This window comes from Haliaeetus leucocephalus, unplaced genomic scaffold (genome assembly GCF_000737465.1).
Source record: "Haliaeetus leucocephalus isolate CR32 unplaced genomic scaffold, Haliaeetus_leucocephalus-4.0 Scaffold2, whole genome shotgun sequence".
In the NCBI taxonomy this organism is placed as follows: Eukaryota; Metazoa; Chordata; class Aves; order Accipitriformes; family Accipitridae; genus Haliaeetus; species Haliaeetus leucocephalus.
In genome coordinates, this window is record NW_010972438.1 from 13,502,663 (window position 1) to 13,521,857 (window position 19,195).

General features: G+C 38.1%; 1 protein-coding gene across 1 annotated transcript in view; it reads left to right on the forward strand.

The window, feature by feature from the left end:
* EEFSEC (eukaryotic elongation factor, selenocysteine-tRNA-specific) overlaps positions 1-19,195 on the forward strand; it is a 129,622-nt gene that overhangs the window by 18,180 nt on the left and 92,247 nt on the right. Inside the window, exon 2 of the mRNA XM_010573617.1 lies at positions 16,603-16,810. Within this exon, the coding sequence (XP_010571919.1) occupies positions 16,603-16,810 (208 nt within the window). The remainder of the gene's footprint in view (positions 1-16,602; positions 16,811-19,195) is intronic.

The window sequence follows — 19,195 nt, forward strand, 5'->3', positions numbered from 1 at the left end:
AGATTTGCCCTTCCTTGACTGACATAATTTTCAAACTCTATCCATAGTATTCTGTCAATGCAGGTGATGACCAGGTGTTACTTAGCTCTGCAGCCTTGATATCATTCTGCAGCTGGGCACTATGTTCATCTTTTGGGCAAGCTGTCATGGCTCCTGGTCAAAGCTGGGGTTCCCTTTGAGAAGAACTTCTTGACCCTTTGTACAGTATCTGCCTCGCAGGCGGACTCTGGAGCCATTGTGTGGAATGCATGTCTAATGCATTCCACTCAGACCGTCAGTTCCATTCCATAATGTTAGCTTTAATTGGCTGTTTTTAAACTTTCATGTACAATTTGGTTGTACATGGTAAATTACCACCCTCTTCGCCTTTTCCTAAGAGCAAGAAACTAGAATCCAGACTGTGCTTTCCGTTGCTGCCTTTTACTATTACCCTTGAGCTCTTTTAGAGACAACACTGATGGGTAGTGTTTCTGTCAGAGGACAGACCTTTTTTTTTATTAGTGTTTTTTATCTCTGATCTCCCAAAGACTGTACTTTTTAAACATTGCATTGTATTTTTGGCCTGACTTCTGCATTTGAAAGTTTAAAGAAAATTAATACTTCTTGTCCAAAGAAGTATCTCCAATTTAATATCTGTTGCCTAACTCTTAGTGTGGCTAGATACCCAAGTGATTTTTTTAAAAATATTGATATATTTAATTTTAATGAACTTGTTTGTGCATATGAGAACTTCAGAACAGAGTCATTTGTATAACCAAGGTTTGTCTTTGCTATATAAGAATGCCTTTGTATGTGCTTCTGAAGTGTCAAAATTTATACCATGGGTGGAACGATAGTCTCTGCTGTTACACAGATTTCATCTAGGCTTAAATACTTGATCAGAGCATCATCAGAAGCTATTTTTGAGAAAGAGGGGTAGTTTAGTTACGTGAGGAAAAAAAAGTTGGCAGTACTGCATACAAAACAAATTTTGCAGTTCAAGCTCAAAACAGTGATGAGTCTCTTGTTCGTACTTGGTATGAATAAAGTAAAACAAAGCCTGCCTTTATCCTCCATAACAGGCTTATGAGCTCATGTTTCGGCTTTTCCTTTCGCCTCCCTTTCGAACATGGACTCTGTCTTTTTTTTTTTCTTTGCTAAACACACAGTAACTTTCCACAATATTTTTAATCTTGACAAGACATCCAGTGGCTGGTGATGCAAAAGTGTTGCATCAACAAAGAGGGGATGATAGTTGGAGCATTCCAGGTCTGACATTTTTGGCCAAGGAGCTGTGTATTGTGGCCACTGATTCCTCCCTGCACAGCATGCTTGCTTCAGGCAGGAGACTACTTTTCATTGACTCCTGTTGTGTGCCTCCCTGCTCCTTATTTTAGGCTTCCCCAAGAAGTTATGACTGGGAGTCTTATGGTTTTAGATGAAAGAGCCTGTTGTCTTGTTGAATTATCTCCTTTCTGTCTGTATTTAAAGCAAAGCTGGCAGGTAAAAAAAAAAATACAGTAAAACAAAAGCTCTGTTATAGTAACATCTTGGGCTAGATTAGAATAAAACTGAAAGAATGATCTATACTTTTTTTTCTGTGTTTGTTTAGACTGCTTGTTTACCTATAGTCCATTGGCATCTGGCAGTGGAACTGGACTCATTGCATTCAACTTCAGATGGGTTCCTGGGCACTGGTGGGACATAACCCACAAAAATATGTTGACTGAAATAAATCATGATAAGGATTTCCCCTTTTAGATTAAAAATTGCCCATATAGAAATTGTGTATCATGGAATTTTAAAATAATATACACATGTAATCATGGACATTGAGTTGCCATAAGCATCTTGTACTCTTAGATTTTTGACCTAAACCACACATTTTCAATTTTTTAATGTTCTAATGCAACATTTTAAGTGAACCACTTTTTTCAGTGGCTGAAGTGAATGCAACTCGTGAACCTTTTTGTTCACTGAAAGCATAGCTGATACTTTTTAAAATGGATTTAAGAACTTCCTCATGACAGCTAAACTTCTTGAATCCATATAAAAATCTGCTTAGATCACATAATTTAGCCTTGCAGCACTGGTTTTATTGTGCAAATAAACTATCAGAAATTGATTTATAAGCTAGTTGTTTCATAGATGTGCCTGTTTGTTATGTTGGCTGTTATTGTCATAGTCTGTATTCCTTCACAGCATAAAGCCTTCAGACATCTCTTCAGTCATGTCCGTTAGGCTGTTGCAATCAGGTACTTCTTCTAGTCATGAAGTTTTCCCCAATTTAATAAAGGCAAGGTGGGATAATTTGTTGATTTCTACCTGAATGCATCATTAACCATTACAAGAGGGGAAATTGGGGCATAGGTTTGGTGTTGGTTTTTTTCCCCTTTTTGTAAATCTTATTTTTGATGCAAAGGCAGTTCTGTCGCCAGCCAGTCCAGCATGTGTAGACTCTCCCCCCCACCATAAAACAATGAGCACATTCAGGCACAACTCGTGTTTTCAGTTATTAAAAAACGGAGCCGTCTGTCTCTGCCTGTGACTTTAATCTTTAAGCCTTTATTCCCTGTACCCCACCCCCTCTTTCTTTCCCCAACCTTTTGTTTGTGAAGTGCAGAGCTACAGGATATGTGGGCCTGGAGTTTCTGAATGTATTGTACATTCCCCTGGCAATTACAGATGTTTATAGCCCTGACTGATGTTATTTCAGTATTGTGGAGGGTGAAGAGAAAATTAAAGAATGCTTTTTTTTCTTTGCCCCTAGCAGTCTTTAATTTTTTTTGAGGGGAGGGAAAAAAGAAAAAGAAAAATGTAAACTCTTAATTTCTTTAATAAAAATCTTGTTCAGCATCCTCAGACGGAACATATCTGAGAGCTGTACATGAACCTTCCCATAGCCTACCATAACTCTTCTGTTGCGACAGTGTGTTGTGTGAAGTGTTTTAAAAAGCATAATAGTAGGGGACTTTAGTAGGAACAAGCTCCTTGTTGTGGGATCCCTGACCTTTGGATACTTTATTTCAAAGACAGAGACAAGGTAGCTTAGAGCTTGAAATGCTTTAAGAGTAGAATCACATTAATTTATTTCTAGCTTTACATGGAAACTGGATTTTCTTTTTTTGTAGAAGAATGATTTAGAATCTGATGAATTGGAGACTTACTTTTGGACTAGTTACTTGCAGAATTGTTCAAGAAAATTTATTTTTGTTAGTCTCATAGAAATAGGCTCTTGATCTGTACAAGGTTTAAAATCAATTTCTTATTGGTGTTCCTTGAGCTATCTAAAGCTGCAGATGCACTGTAAGATTAGTGTCCTTGAATTGACAGAGAGGTGGAGAGAAGAGAATCTAGTAGCAAATCTCTGTGATCAAGGTGTTGATTCGTGTGTTTCTTGGGGGTCCCTGTGCATTTCATGATCTTCAGGGTAGTTGATCTAAAGCATTGAATTTAAGCAGAGAGAAGTTTAACAGAGTCATGAGTTTCAAGGTGTTTTGGCAATATCGCTAAGGTACAACTTTCATACCAATACCTGTCTTCTGGCTGTATGCAAACTGGTTTATAGGTTGTGCAAGTTCAGAGTTGCGTGTCTAAATGTATGTTCAAGTCTGTCTAGCTACACCTGGTGTGATGGCAGTCCTTATTTCTTACGACTGCTGCATGAAACTTTTTGTGAGACGGATCTTTCAAAGATGTGTCAGAAGAATGAACAAGAATTCACAGTGAGATATCCTTTGGCTGGGCAGGACTTTAAGAAGTTAACACAAAAGATAGCAAAAAAGTCTTGCTGTCACTTAATATTAAACTGACTGAAATATGCTTAAAGAAGTTCTGATAGATGTTCTAAGATGTTCATAATTTAGTAATTCTCCTAAACACCCAGAGGGAGGCAATAGATGCTCTGTTAGTAACAATTCTCCAGTCCTTTGGGAGGGGAAAAAAACCCCAACAAGTTGGACATTAAGCATAGCACATTCCTTTTATCCTGAGATAATCAAGTACTCAAGTTGTGTATTGCTTGTGTAAGGATTTCTGAAATGCGCTATTTCTTTTTGTATTACAACACGAGCATGGATGTGATTGAATCCTAGATATGCTAATTTAATGATATCATCTTGTAGGAATTTTAAAAGAACTTGATGAAGAGCTGAGTGTGAAATAGCACTGATATAGAAGAGAATTCACAGAAACTTTATAGTTGCTGTTAAGGTGTCTGGTTTTTTCCCCCTCTCTGAGTCCAGTACTGGGCCTGTATGTAATAGTATATTCAAATACATACAGAAATATGAACACATCGGTTAGGAAACATTGCAGTTAGTTGTGCTGTTCTTGGAAAACAGAGTTAAATTTTTCTGAAAAGCTCATACAGAAGTTCACTGCCTGAAGCAGCTGACTGGTTTGAAGGAAAATGTGTGCATGTGGGTACTGTTTGCCTGTTTATGTACTACTCTCCCTGAAACAACCCTGGAAACTGTATCGAGTTATTCCAGTCATCTTTAATGTACCACTTTTGTCTCTCCAGTACAAACATGGTTTTGTATGACTGTTGTAATTCATAACAATAGGCATACAGGTATATCCTACTGTAGGCTGAAGTTTTAGGATCCTGCACTATCAGGGAGGTAGCAGGAATTTCCATGACTACATGTCTCCACACTCTAGTGTTTATCTAGTGGAGAAACCTCAGGTGCAACATTCCTGAAGCAGGGAATAGTCCATCTGTTTCTGTCTGGCGCGAACCGAGTCTTTAGAAATGGAGCAGAAGACTCCAAGATGTGTGGAAGTCTGGCAGAACTGGGGTTGGGCTCAGGTCCTCATTCATGCAGGTTCAGTGCCTTAATTCTTCAAGATGCTTGATTCCTTTTATACTGTTTAGCCACTATTTTCTCTTTCTGGTTTTGGAAATAGCTTCAAAGATGATGTCTGAACTCTGAGAGATGGAGTGGGCAGAATGGTCATACTTTATAGTCACATTATTTGCAACATATTTAGCGTTATCATATGCAAATATATTTACTTTTTTTTTCTTTGAAACTTGGTGGGAGATCTTGAAGAGAGCAAATGTAAAGCTGATATAAGTCAAGACTATAAAAAGTTTTGTTTGTTTGTTTGTTTTAATCTTACTTCTTCTGACCAGTTTGCTTTTCAGCGTTTACCATAAAGACTTCATGGACCTTTGGGGACCATTTATGGTCACTATGTAAGGCTCAAGTGTAATGTTACCTTATGTTTAATTCTACAGAGCAGTGCAAAAACACACATGGCCTTGATACCAAAGCAAAATACCTCTGAATAAGAAGTCTGAAACTTGAACTAATCATTCATCAGGCCATAGGAAAGCTTAGTAGGACCTTGAGCACACAATATTGTCCGAAGAGGTCAAAGTGGGGTTTTACAAGTATCCATTTTTTTATTTTGCACCTTTTTCCTGAAGCACGAACATATAGTGTTGATTTACTGTGCAACTTATTCAGAAGTTTCAGAAACCTTGTTTTATGAACTCAAGAACTCCAGACAGAAGGAACAGGGCGCTTCATTGCAAACCTCAAAGTTTGAGTCTGATACGAATCAGTGGAATTACAGGTGCCATTTTTGTATGTCATTTGGGAACCCAGAAATTTGACGTGACTTTTTCTTGTTGAGATGTTTTGTAGTCTGGGTGCCAAATTATGGAACTGAATCTTTTTTGTGCTAGGTGTAATACAGGCATGTAGTGCAAAAAAAAAAAGGTTACAACCCAAATGGTAACAACCCAATTGTTTTCTGCTGTGCTTTGTTTTGCTTTCAAGTGTATGAAATAACCGTTTTTCCTACTATGTGCCATAGATTGTACTCCAAGGATGATGAGCTGTATAATGATGTTCAGCCTAAAATGTTAGGTAACTTCTACTCTAGTTTTGAGCAGTATCCTAAGTAATTAACTTTCTAGCTTTACTGGTATCTGTATTTGCATATATGTATATATGAATGACACTTTAAAAAGTTAATGTTTGCTAACTAATTCACAATTTATGCACTTTCGACTTCAAGCCAAGAAAGAAATTAATGCAGCTGAAATACCATGGTGTTGTGTAATTCAGCAAATGTGAACTTTTTCATAGCAGTCATCTGTGTCTACTCAGAATGATGGTTGCTTTTTCAAGATATGTAGACTTTTTTAAACCCTACCACAGTTAATGTTTTCAGCCTTAAAATAAGTAGAGGTCTTTTTTGGACCCTGTCCAGTTTGTGCCTTGTCAATATAGAAATTCAGATCTAGTAATAGGTAGTATTAAAGAAAAGGACCTTGTTACATATGGAAGAAGGATGATGTCTTCTCTCATACGGTGCTTTACCTCCATTTTTACACATGTTATGTATTACACGGCATGTCTTGTTACAAGGCAAGGATTGTATGCTTTCCTACAGACGATGAGGGGAGAGCATTCTCATTTGTGGTGATTTTCCGGTTTTCTTCAGAAATATTTTGAAGAACAGGAATTGAAATGCCAGACCCTAGTAGGTACTGAACTAATTTGCTACATTTTCAGTGTAACAGTCCAAGTGAATGTTTTGTAGGGTTAAAGCAAGAAAGTCAATGATGGAATGAAGTGTCCCTTGCTTTAAGTTTCATCTTACTGCTCTTACACAGGATAAAAACATAAATATTTTACAAACAATGAAACTTCATCCAGCTGGATGTAGCTTTTAGAATCTTAATTGTGTAAATATCAAATGTATATTTTCATTTGTCTGAAGCCAAATGGTATCTAGCAGCACTGAGCTTTGGATCATTGTGCAATTTACCATTATATAATTGATTGTGCTCTTTTGTTAGAGGTGTTTTATTTCCCTTCTCTTGCTCACCTTCATGTGCTTTTGTCACTGCATGCTACTAGCATGGATTTTTCTTTGTAAGTGAAGTTGTATGTGAAGAACTGAGCTGCATTTGTCTTGTTTTCCTTTTTTTTGAAGCCACTTTATCTTTCAGATTCTTTTTTCAGAAAGTGATTAGATCTAAATGTAGTATTTTATTTCAATGTTACATCGTGTATACAGTCTAATACTTTACCTTTTTTGACTGCTTCTAAACATAAAACAATTTTGCATTGAATAGTATATAATGACTATGTTGTTTCATAATTTTCTGAAGTAATAGCACTAGTTTTGTGTAAATACATGTGTACTTATTAAGTTTCTTGCAATGCTTTCTGACAATACATTGACCATGTATACAGCTTTAAGTTTCTCTGAAATTCCTCAGGCTGCTGTTTCATGAGCAACTTGGCCTGCAGCAGCGCCCTGTCCCTAGAATCAGGAGGCTTGCTTTGCTCTTTCCTTTTTTCCCTCTCGCAGCTCCTGGCTGTTTGGTCCTGCTGCCTCCCTTGTGCCAACTGTGGCTCTCTCTGGAGCCCTGCATCAGTTGGGTCGCCTCACTGATCCAGAGGAGAGCTATCTGGTATTGCTGAGTTGAACTGGCTGGTCTGAGCTTCAACTTCGCCTTTCGTCGGGCCCTGCGTGAGCTGTGGGAGACCTGAATAAGCACGGTGTTGGGGAACCGTAGCTGGGAGCAGGAACTTGCCAGCTTGCAGAACTGCAGCCTTCCATCACCAGGGTGTGCTGGAGTGAATATCTTTTCAGCATGCCCCACTTTGCTGATGACTGCTTCTAAGTAGCTGACTGTGTACAAATAGCTATGTAGATTAATGCAGTAACAAAGTAAAGTGTGTTATTGCCCTGGCTTGAAACTACATGGGTAGAAATGCCTTTTTGACTTGGATGTTTTATCTTTACAATGGAAGTGAAGGGAAAAAAAATCTGCTCTCATGCTTCTGAAAGTATGCTTAAAGTAAAATGGAGCCTTTCCTTGTCTGTAGAAGCATGTATCCTTAGCTGTGCCTGTTACGCTGCTCTCACTTATGTGTAGGCTGAGGGAAGGTTAGGTGCAGTTAGCTTCTGTTTGTGTTGGGGAGAGGGGAGGAAAAGTGTAGGAAATTCCTCTGTTACCTAAATTAAAAAGATCCATAGCAATCTCTTGTTGATAGTGATTTCTATTTGGGAGCCTTTGGAGGAAGAATTCTGTTTTATTGTGTGTATTTTTTACAAAACTACATGTAATCTTAATGTGTGTTTAACCAGTGAATTTAGTCAGATCATAATGAGGGCTTCCTGTACTTGCCTTGTTTTGTAACGGTCTCTCTTTGATAGTGGTGGAAACTGCAGAAGCGTTCAGACGTTTCTCAGGCTGGTGCTTTTGATCTCCCTCCGTCAAAGAAGAGTAAACACCTCAGAATAAATCTTCTCTGTAACCATCGCTGCTGACTGAGCAGTGTGAGTCCTTACTGTTCTCCGAATAAGTAAATCAGGGAGTCATTGGAAAATAATAAGTTGAGAGATGTCAACAGCTCAATGCTAAATTTTTGTCTGTGTCACAGGGTCAAGTGTATCCTTTTTTCCTCATGTTTTCAGGTACCCCACCTCAACGCCCAGGCCTCCTGCGCTTGCCTGTTTTGGGCTGGAACGCCCTGCTGCTCCCCTCGCATTGCAGCTCCTGACCCAGAAGTCTGACAGAGTTCACACATGTTTCAGAGACTATAAACAGAAGCATGCAGTGAGAAAACTTATTCAAAGTATTATTTACTTTGTAGTAAGAATAAAACACTTGGGGAGGGGGGGGAAAAGGGACTTAAAAATCATTGCTCTACATGCATAGTTGTTCTGCCCAAAGCTTGCCATAATAATGAATTACTTAGGCCTAAGATCTCCAGGTGTCCCTAGAAAATGCATATGGGCAAATCTTGTTCCGCACTCTTGAGTGTTTTTGGTTGGTTGGTTGGTTTTGTTTTTTTAAGTGTGTTACCTCTTAAAGCATTGTCTCCTCATAAAATGGTTCAGGTTGGAAGCAACCTCTGGAAGTCATCTGGTTTTCCCCCTTAAAGGTGGGCCAGCCATCTCTAAGTTGGCCACCTTTAAGCTAGATCAAGTTTCCCAAGGTCATTTAGGGCTTCCTGGATGACATGTGTACAACACTTCTCTGAAGATGATAAAGGCAATGCAGGACTCCTTACATACTAAAGTCTTGCGAAGGATCTCTTGATCTTCTTTCTTCCTGTGTTGTAATGCTTTTTTTGAGAAAGTTTTCACTTTAAGGTTTGTTTGGTTTTTTTTCCTCAGTAAACCATCAGTTTGATATAAGCTTATTCCCATGTGCAATATTGCAATAGCTAGAGCATATAATAATAAATTATTGGAAGATATGCCTCAGTCTTTCTTAGTGTGACCTTCATGGAGGCCTTATCAGCTTTGTTCATGCTATTTCAGCATGGTGAATCAAGCTTATTGACACACTCTAATCATTATAGGCATTTCCTCCCTTTGAAGAACACAGACTTGTTTCTGACACATAGAACGTAAACAAGTAAGGTCCTTGGATGACTTGACAAAGGAGAGGGTAGAGGCCTTCATTGCCTTTATCCTCTTCAGGACAATATTGCACACTGTTTCATCTGGGAGAAGAAGTATAAAGTATATTCCAAGTGGATTCTTGTGTGAGGTCTTTTTGCAAAAGAACACTTTTATTCCTTATTAGCAATTATCTCTTTCCATCACTGGCTATTTGTAGTTGAGTTGAACTCAGGATTACAAATAAATAACTGTAAAAGATAGGTTAATTTGACACATAAGAAATGGACTTAGAATTATGCCCTTATGGTCATCCTGCTTTTTCTTTGTAGCTCTCAGTTTAGGGAAGACCTTAGTGGCTGGTTTTCATTTAAAGGGACTTTGTGCAACCGGTGATTTCTTTGTTGTTCAGAAATCAAATATAATGCATGTAATTCTGAGCTTTACTGTGCGTTCAGAAGTCTTGTGGGTTGCCAGTCTGACCCTCACTATCAGAGATATTCCAAGCTATCCAGAGTTTGAAGCTGCACAGCTCCCTGGTTGTGCCTACAGCTGCTGAAATCTTTAGGAATGGCATGCCTGGGAAACGGTGGTGGGACACTTGAACTCCACGAGTTCCTGTTCTTTTCAAAGTGTTCCCTAACGAAAGCTGTGGTATGGGTTTTGATCCATGATTTGCATTGCTTTACAGAGGGTTTCTTTATGTCTAATTCATGCACTCCAGTTGTGTGCATGTCTCTCTCTCCCCTCATACCTCCTACTTATGTTTAAATTTGGGAGACTTCCTGTCCTGTAAAACATCTTCCTTATTCATCACAATGCCTCCCCTAAGGTACCTAGCAAAATCCTGTGTGACTTGTAGCATCTCCCAAGGTGTTACTGTATATGAAAGCAGGGCATAATTTAGTTGTTTCTGAGTAAAGATTCTTAACAAAAAAAAAGGGGGGGGAGGCTAGGAAGAGGGAAGTTTCATACTCACTGCATGATATAGACAATATTTCCTGAGACAGGAGATACTAACCTCAAAGAATTTAAAATAAAACATTGATTTTATTATTTTTTTGAAAGGGGAATAGGGGAGGCAAAAATGGTAGAATAGTTGGTCTTTTTATCCGATGTGCAGATGAAATTGATTAAACCTTAAAAACTCGCCTCAGTCCACCCGGTTTATTAATTGAAGAATTTCCTCTTCCCCAGAATGGGAAGTGCACATTAAAACAGAGCTTTGCCCCTGAGTAGCAATGATACTTGAGAACGGTACATTTTCTACAATCCTATTTTCTCTTCTGCACTAGAGGAAATCCTAACATGGTAAAAAGCATATTTAAAAAAAAAAAAAAGTATGTTTAAGGAAGTCCTCTTTCATTTCCTTGTAAAGCATGAAATCAAATTATAGCCCATGGCCCACAATTATTTTATTTTTACATTTCAGATTCCGTTTTCTCCTTCCTTTCAGTGCCTGTGAGCAGGAGTTGTACTGTTTGTGCAAAGTCGGCTAGAAAGATTACCGCAAACAGGACAGGGACACAGTAGCTTAAAGAAGCCGTGAGTTGGAATCTGTGCCTATGTTCCGTGCTTGCATGTCATGCAAAACCTCCCTCTCATTCACACAGGGACTCGACCCCCTTTTCTTCTTCCTTCTACTAGCCCAGGTTTTACTGTTTGGAGCCAATTCGGCTTTATCTTGACGGATTACGGGGAATCTAATGCAATACTAAACTTACGGTTGCCAAAATAGTAGTACTTGTAAATGCTCTGATATTCTTGATCTACATTTGTTGGAGCGAAAACAATTGAGATTCTGCCTGTTTATTGAAAATGCCTTTTGGTTCTCTTTTTCAGTAAGGATGAAATTGCTGCTAGTTTAGTGCTTGGAGTTTATAACTGAATGGTTCTGAAAGTGGGCACAGTGCACATATAATGAAATAGTACTAAGCTTTTGGAAATGATAAAGTAACACAAGAGGCTGGAATGTTTTGGTTTTTTTCCCATAGACCTAATAATGCCCTCTAACTTGCTGTAAATGTTGCGCTTTGCCCTACGGCTCCATCTACACACAGCTCAGTCTGGGAGTTTGGGTATATAATTTATAAGCATGCAACAGGTTGCACAAACAGAAGGTATTTTGTGCATTTACATGGAGGACTGCAACAGCTTCTGCGGTTGGGGTTGAGGGGCATTTGTTAAGGCGTAATGTTTGGTTCCAAAATAAACAGGGCAATTATAGTGCTTTACAGTTTTTAAAAATGCAGCTTGTAGGTTGGGTAGTCACATGGTGTTTCCCTGTGAATACTGGTATAGCAGATCTAGTTTTACTAATTGTATGCTTTTGCATAAGGATGTGAGATAGTAGTATGTAAACGTTGCGGAGTTTGCTTTAGCTTTGGTGGGCAAAATCAAGTGTGCTTTATTTGTATAAGCTGCATGGAAATCAAAGGTGGATGTGACACTACCGAACACATTTACAAGGAGTGAATCTAATGCAGGGGACGAAGGTCTGCAGCCTTGTTGCTTAGAACTCTGGGTAGGCTTTTCTTCCTATTTCAGTAAAGGTTTGAAGATATAATATACTAAATAACATAAATGCAGAGAATGCAATGAATTTTCTCCTAAAGATTAAAAGTTCATCGATACATTTTTAATGCATACTGTTCTTCTGGGTCATCTTGTCTTTTTTGGTGTACTCAGACAGCAGTTGGTGAGCTCTTTCAGGATCAAGAGTGAGAGCTAGCTATGAATGATGTGTTGCAGGTGGTACTGTTTTGCTCTTCCCTTGGAGAAATGGAGATGATGGCCAGTTTAGGGAAACTGAGTTGCTGCCTCCTCTTTTGAAACTTGTCATAGTCTGACATCTCTGATTCAACTAGTCCTATGAGTAAAGAGTAGTAAATTACTTCCCTGACAACTGTTCATAATCATATACTCCCCAAAATTCAGAGGCAAGAGTGGGTTGGATGCGATTGTTCAAAGCAGGGGCTAGACTTTTTCTTTCTCTTCTCTGTGAAGGTATTTTTCTTAATATCTGAGTTCTGTGTTACCTGTCACTTTTGTGGTACAAATAAGTGCTGCTGTCTCCAGGTTTAGCTGGCACTTCTTGCAGCCTTTTCTCTAGGATGCTGTGCTGCTGGTCTTGTTGCATTTTTCCTGTATTTGACTGTCATCCAGATTCTCTTTGTTCATGTGTTATCTTTCTTGTTTGTTTTTCTTCACTCAGACTATCTACTTTACTTTGTGTTTTTGCTGTGGTTTAGCTGCTTATCTTGCAATATAATTCCCATCTTTCCCCAGCCCCTTGTGTTTTCTGATGACAACTAGTTTGTTTCATTTGCTTTTTATAGGCTACATCTGAGCTATATGTCATCACATGAAGGATACTCCAATAGTTGATCTTTCGTTTTCAAGCAGTGAGACATCACATGTCAGGAGGGCTCTCTGTCTTTCCAAATGTTCTTGAACACCTCTTTCATAGATGAAACAGCAAATAAAAGGTTACACCCTTGTCTTTTTCTGTAGGGGAAATTGTTTGAATACCTTAGTTTATCGTTGATTCTGTATGACCTGCTTCAATGCAGATAAAATATTTTTCTTGATTGTTGTGCTTCCTTATATGCAGACCTGTTCTTTGTGCCTCTGCTTCATTCAGAGTAATTTCAAGCCATTTGCCTGCTTTGAGGGCTCAAGGAACACTCATCTCTTCCATATTGCTCTTGTTAACTGTGTAGGATCATATCCTGTCTCCTTTTTTGAGAAAAAGCAAAGCATTTAACTTCTTTTTTTGTGTGTTCCATTTTGCACAAGAGCCCATGGCAGGCATTCTGTGGTCAGATAGTGCAGGTTTGAGTGATATTGTCACCTTGTTTTGTTCTTGTTATTGGTTTTGGAGTGTTCGCTTGGTATGGCTGTAATATTTTTATGCCTCAATTAAAAGGTCTTTCCAGGTGAGATTATGTATGTGAGAATACCCTTATAATCCATCCTCACTTCACCTTTCCTAGTTAAATTTTGCTCTGCTGTAGAAAATTCTTCAGGAGTGTTGTTCCTTTTGTTGACTGAAATCCAACATGGTAGTGAGTTGATTGATTACTAGTGTGATAGAGATTATTTAAATAGTGAATATGAAGTTAAACATATTGTAAGTCTGCTATTACTATTTACATGCTATGAGGAAAAAGTATAGTGAATGAGATGTTCCACGTTCAGGGGGGCGGGGCTTATAGTTTACCTGTGACCTGCCAACTTTCCTGATTAGAAACATTACATTTGTGAATCCCTGTGCACTTCGTTTTGACTTCCCTAGGTTATTTCATTTTAGTATTTAATGAACTATTATGCATGGATGAAGGGCAACTAAGGAAATGGGTTCTAGAATAAAACAAAATGTAAAACTGTCTAGAAGATTGAGAGATTGGGAAGAAGGTGAATTGTCAAAGATGGTTTATTAAACAGCTTAAAGAAGAAAGTTGAGGAACTAAATCTCAGCATTATTTTTTTTGCCTTGTTACCCAAGGGTCCTGTAAACTTGAGCCTTCATGTCTTGATATGTGTGAGTAGACGAGTACAAAACATCCTCATGCCTCAGGGAGAACGCAGTTAAAATATTTCTGTCAATGCTGTCCTGATCTTTCCCTTGGTTCCATGACTCTGTTGAAGGGCAGCAGCTTCCCACCCTGCCTGGGTGCCAGCTCTCCCCCTGCCGTGCTTTCTGTTCCATCTTGCAACATCTCTTATGAACTGTGGCCAGTCAGCACGTTAAGGCTTTGGAGGAGGCACAATAGTTGTACTGAGACACATATTTGCAAACTTGGGTATGCTGCTGTTTCCTTGACTTGTAATATATTTTTGTCTGGAGTGTTGTGATATATTTTCTGGTGTTTATGGCGTTTTTCCAGGGACTGTACAGTTATTTTTCCTTTGTTCATCTTCTCTTTGCTATGAAATGTCCCAAGGTAGACACTCTTGACCTTTTAGCAACTGGGCTGATGATTTTTATGGCTCTTTTAAAGTGTTGCTAATAAATTCATAAATACAGCAATTACAAGTATTTGCTTTATAACAAATGTATTCAAAGCAGTTGATTTAGTGTTTCAAGATAGTGGCCCTTGTACTGAAACTGCATATGACAGTTTCAGTGCAGATTTTCCCTCCTGTTGGAGGGAAGAGATGCCGCACCATATATAATGCCTCTTATCAGCCACCCTTTTCAAGGCCATATTTGGATCTGGTTACTTCGGCTTAATTCTGGAGCATAAGGATTGCTGTGCTCTGGTAATCATAACACGGTTAGCCAAAACTTAAGCTACAGTGTTGTTATTTTACTAGATGCACTTTTTATAGTATTGATAATCATTTTGACTTCATGGTTTGGTTTTATTTATTAATTCCTATTCATTTTAAGGATGTCACCTGTGTAGTGAGAATTACTGTGTGGTATAGTTTAATACAAAATATGGGTATTGTATTAAATTTAAATAAACAAACCCTGCTGTATGTACTCACAAAAGTGCATGCATTCTGATTAAGTGTTTTGTCCTACTTGAACTATTTTCATGCTGTTCATTCCCCCTGCTTTCTGTCCTTTAGATCTGCACTTCCGTATGGTGTATAAAGTCTAGGCCCTTTGTATAGCCTTGATGATTCTTGTGTTATAATTTAAGCAAGTTCTAAATGAATACAATTCTTGAAACAATAAAAATGAAAAATACTTTTGAAGATATAAAGTCTCTCCATTTTGTTGTGGAGTGATATTTGAAATGATTGGTGAAAATTCTGCAGGAGCTTTGGAAGTGGAAGTGTCGTAATTATCCAACTAGTGCTCTGGAGGGTTTAGCATTCATTATTACAAGATGAAAGTTGTGGTAGGTTAGAAATAGTCATTTGTAACCATATTTTTTTTTTTTCTTGTTGTAGCTCCCACCCACTCATTCACCCATGCACTTCAACCTCAGAATGATTTCCTATCCTGAGTTCATGGGAATTACTAACAAGGGTAGCTGTTGTCATAGCCATTGTAAAAGCTTTAAAAAAAAAAAAAAAAAAAAAAGGCAGGGTGGGAGGAAGGTTGGAGAGGGCGAAGGAACAAGGAACAGTTGTATCAATTTCTTGTTCTTCTGATCAAAAGCTTAAAGCAAATACTGAAAGCACTTAAATTAAGAATGCTGCAGTTTTGCATGATTTCTAACTTCTGTCATCTTTCAAAATGTGTTTTTTGACATATGACTTTCTGGTAGTTCAGCTTTAGATTTGTTTTAGTTTTTTATGTTTAAACTTTCCCAACATTAAAGTTTGTTGCACTTCGCTTTTTTGGTATTCAGAGTAATTTCAGTTACCTGGAATGAGACAGGAAAATTCTGAATGTAATTAGTGGAAGGCCCAACATCCATCAAAACCTTCCTTGAAAACTAATTTAAATCCATGAAATTCAGGTTTCATGACAATGATACTTTGAAGAATAAAATAAAAATAATCCATAAGCATGATAGGTAACTTTGCCTAAAAATTAGGAACTTTTTCTTGAAGATATAAGAATTGGATCTGTTTGTGGCTGTGTATGAAGTACATATTCAAGTTACGTAGATCTGAATTGGGGCAGAATGTCAATATATTGCAGGATTTAAATCACCTCATTGTTACATTGAGGGATTGTAGGAATTTATTTAGACTTGGGTTGAACCTGCTTCTGGTGGTGGTCATCTTGTTTTTACTTTTTTCAAATTCTGGTATCTGAAAGAAGTAGTGGTGGGAAGCAGGTGGGGACTGAGGATTTTAGACATAGTTATGTGGCATGTAGTTGGCTCTTATTGGGGTTGCTCCGAGTGTGCAGCTGTCTGTGATGCTGTTGTGTGTTTCTTTGGCTGTACCATATTCTTGCTTAGCTTCTTGGATCAACTTTTTTAATCAAGGCAAATGTCATGCTTGTGTTGCTGCAAGGGTAATTTTCTTAATTTTTTTTTTTTTAAATGCAGTGATAACATCCTTAAACTTGAACTGTTAATATGGAGGAATATGTAACCTATCACATGCGTCCGTATTTTTTATGAACTGATGGTAGCATATAAAAACTTAAGTTCCTAGGGTCTTATTTTCAGACACAGCTGTGTATTTGATGCTTACTTTGACTTGTGTTTTGTTCCTATTTCTGGGCATTTGTACATATTCTGGCAATTTTTATGGAAACTATTTGAGAAAATGTTCCTTAATCTTTTTATGCTGCTGCAATACTGACTGTGAATTCTTCTCCAGGTGCCCAGATTATTGATTTGATGATGCTTGTAATAGATGTGACAAAAGGGATGCAGACGCAGTCAGCAGAGTGCTTGGTAATTGGACAAATTGCCTGCCAGAAGATGGTGGTAGTTCTGAACAAAATAGATCTCCTTCCAGAGGGGAAGAGACAAAGTGCCATTGAGAAGATGACTAAGAAAATGCAGAAGACCTTGGAAAATACTAAGTAAGTTCACAGTAATGTTAACAGCTAGCTTGTAACAAAATATTTAACAAAAATACTTCATGCACATTTCCCTTCTAACATGCTTCTAAACATACTGAGACATCTAGCAAAGATGATGAGAAGAGAGTGGGAAGATTACCAGAAACTCAAATGCAGTCCTGAATTTGGTATAGAGAAATGTTTTCCTATAATGGAGCTTTTCAGCTTAAAAGGCTGCTTGGAGTTCAGATTGGTTAAAATGAAGCCAGAATATCCAGGTGAAGAACTGTTAGGTGTTTGTTTGGTATTTTGTCTTTTTTGGGGGGGAGGGGAGGGACAGCGAGTGGGAGCTGGATGGGTGGTTTAGTTTACGGGCTTGCAACTTGTGTTGTGATCTGCGAGTCTTTTTCACTCCAGAGAAAAGAAAGTGTTGTGGCTTTTCCTTAACTGAGGGTGAAAAATGTGATTGCCCCAACTAGGGAGAGAAGAATGATGGAAGTTTAGATACTGTAATATGGCTCTGGCTGGGATGATGTTTGTCAGCCCTGTTTAGGTAAATTAATTGAAGTACATAATGAGTGAAGTGCAGTGAGATTCATGAGTGGAAGTGCAGCTGTTATGAAGTGGGAAGATATCACAGACACAATATTTATGTAGTGGTTACACAAACTGGGTCATAAGGGGACATTGACTCCCACATTTGTAGCTGTTAGGTTACTTTTTGATTTGAAGAATCAAAGGAATAGGATTCAGTGTACAGAGGAGAGAATTCCACCAGGACCAAAAAAGTAGAGCTTGGTTGGATATGGCAGTTCCTGCTTAGCTTATTTGTGATTGTAGCTCAATGTCCCTTTTCAAGTATGTAACTGCCACAACAGTGACTAGGAAGATCTTTGTGTCTTTCCAGCTCCTGTGCTGTTCTTGGGTCCATTCATTGTGCTGGGAATGGTACAGAGGTCACCAAGAAAGTGGAATTCTCTCTTGTGAACTTAGAATCCTACAACTTCCAGTTCTCTCTGGCAGCTGTTGATTTAAAGGCAAATGGCAAATAAATACAGGGTGGCTTGGTTTTCTCTGTAGGTTGCTGCCCCCTCATTTTAGGGAGATGGAGAAAGGAGATGCCTGCAATATATCAAAGCATTTTGGATCAACAATTTTTTATAGCTGTGAGTTTGTTGATCAGATTCACAGGTAATCCCAATGGCAATAGCACTGAGGTAATAAAGTTGGGAAAAATTTAGCGATAACTGTCTAATGGCTTTCTTATTATTTTATTTGGTTGTTTGAAAAGTTGATGTATAGAATGTGAATTAAGCAGTATTAAAATTAATAGTTATTTTTTAATGTTTCTCATCTGTGCCAAGAAGTTAATGATTTTTAAGAGAATTTATCTTAATATACTGCTCAGTTTTATTTTGACCTTCTTTTAGAATTTGTTTTTACTTCTTGAATGGCAGTAATTGCTGCTGCAGGTGGTACTTCATTCTTGGTTTAGTCCAAGATAGTGTTGTGAATGATTGGAAAAAAAGACCTTTCTAGTTGCATATTCATAAAAGGAAGACAAATTTCTGTAAGGAAACTGTTGTTCAGAAATACTTCTATGTACACTGTTTGAATGAAATCTTCTCTTTATATCCTGGTGTACAAATGGGTCTTTACATCATGTCTTGAAAATTAGCAGACTTGGTCAAAACTGAATGGGAAGCAAGTTTTTGAAACAGTTGACAAGCTAACTGTGAGGTCCTTACCTCTTGCCCACTTCTAAAACAAGGACGTGTATCAGCTGATCACAACAGCTGTGATTCCACCTGGAGAGAAATGGTCCTGTCACAATGTTTTAATTACGCATTTGAGCGCTGGATCCTAGGAATGCTCTTTTATTGGATGTGTGTGTATTGTTCTCGTAACAAAAATTTAGCTTTTGCATGTGCAGCCTGTGCTTTATGGTGCTTTGAAAGCACTGCTGACCTGGGCTTGATTGTAAAGTGCCTGTCCTGTTGCGTATCAGGCATGTGTTGTTTCTCAACAGCATCTTTCCTACTTTGAATTTCCAAATGCATGTTTTTTAACTGTTTTTTGTATTTCTAAACTACTCTTATTAGCAGGGCGTGTGCTGAGACCATTTGACAGCTGCCTCTGACTCCAAACATTTGGCAATGAATTTTTTTCTAGGAATAGTTTACTTGATTATTATTTCTCTAAACACAGAGGCATGCATGCACAATTCCATACCAGTAAGCAATTTTGAAGTCTGTTGCAGCTATAGAGTAGGTATTGCTATTGATACTGGGGAAATTATTGTAACGTTGTCAGGAGATTCCATAGAAGGTGGGAAAAAAAAACATAGGCAGAGGAAAGTAACTGTCGTATATTTGAATAGTTTTACACTTGTAAACTTAACCTAAT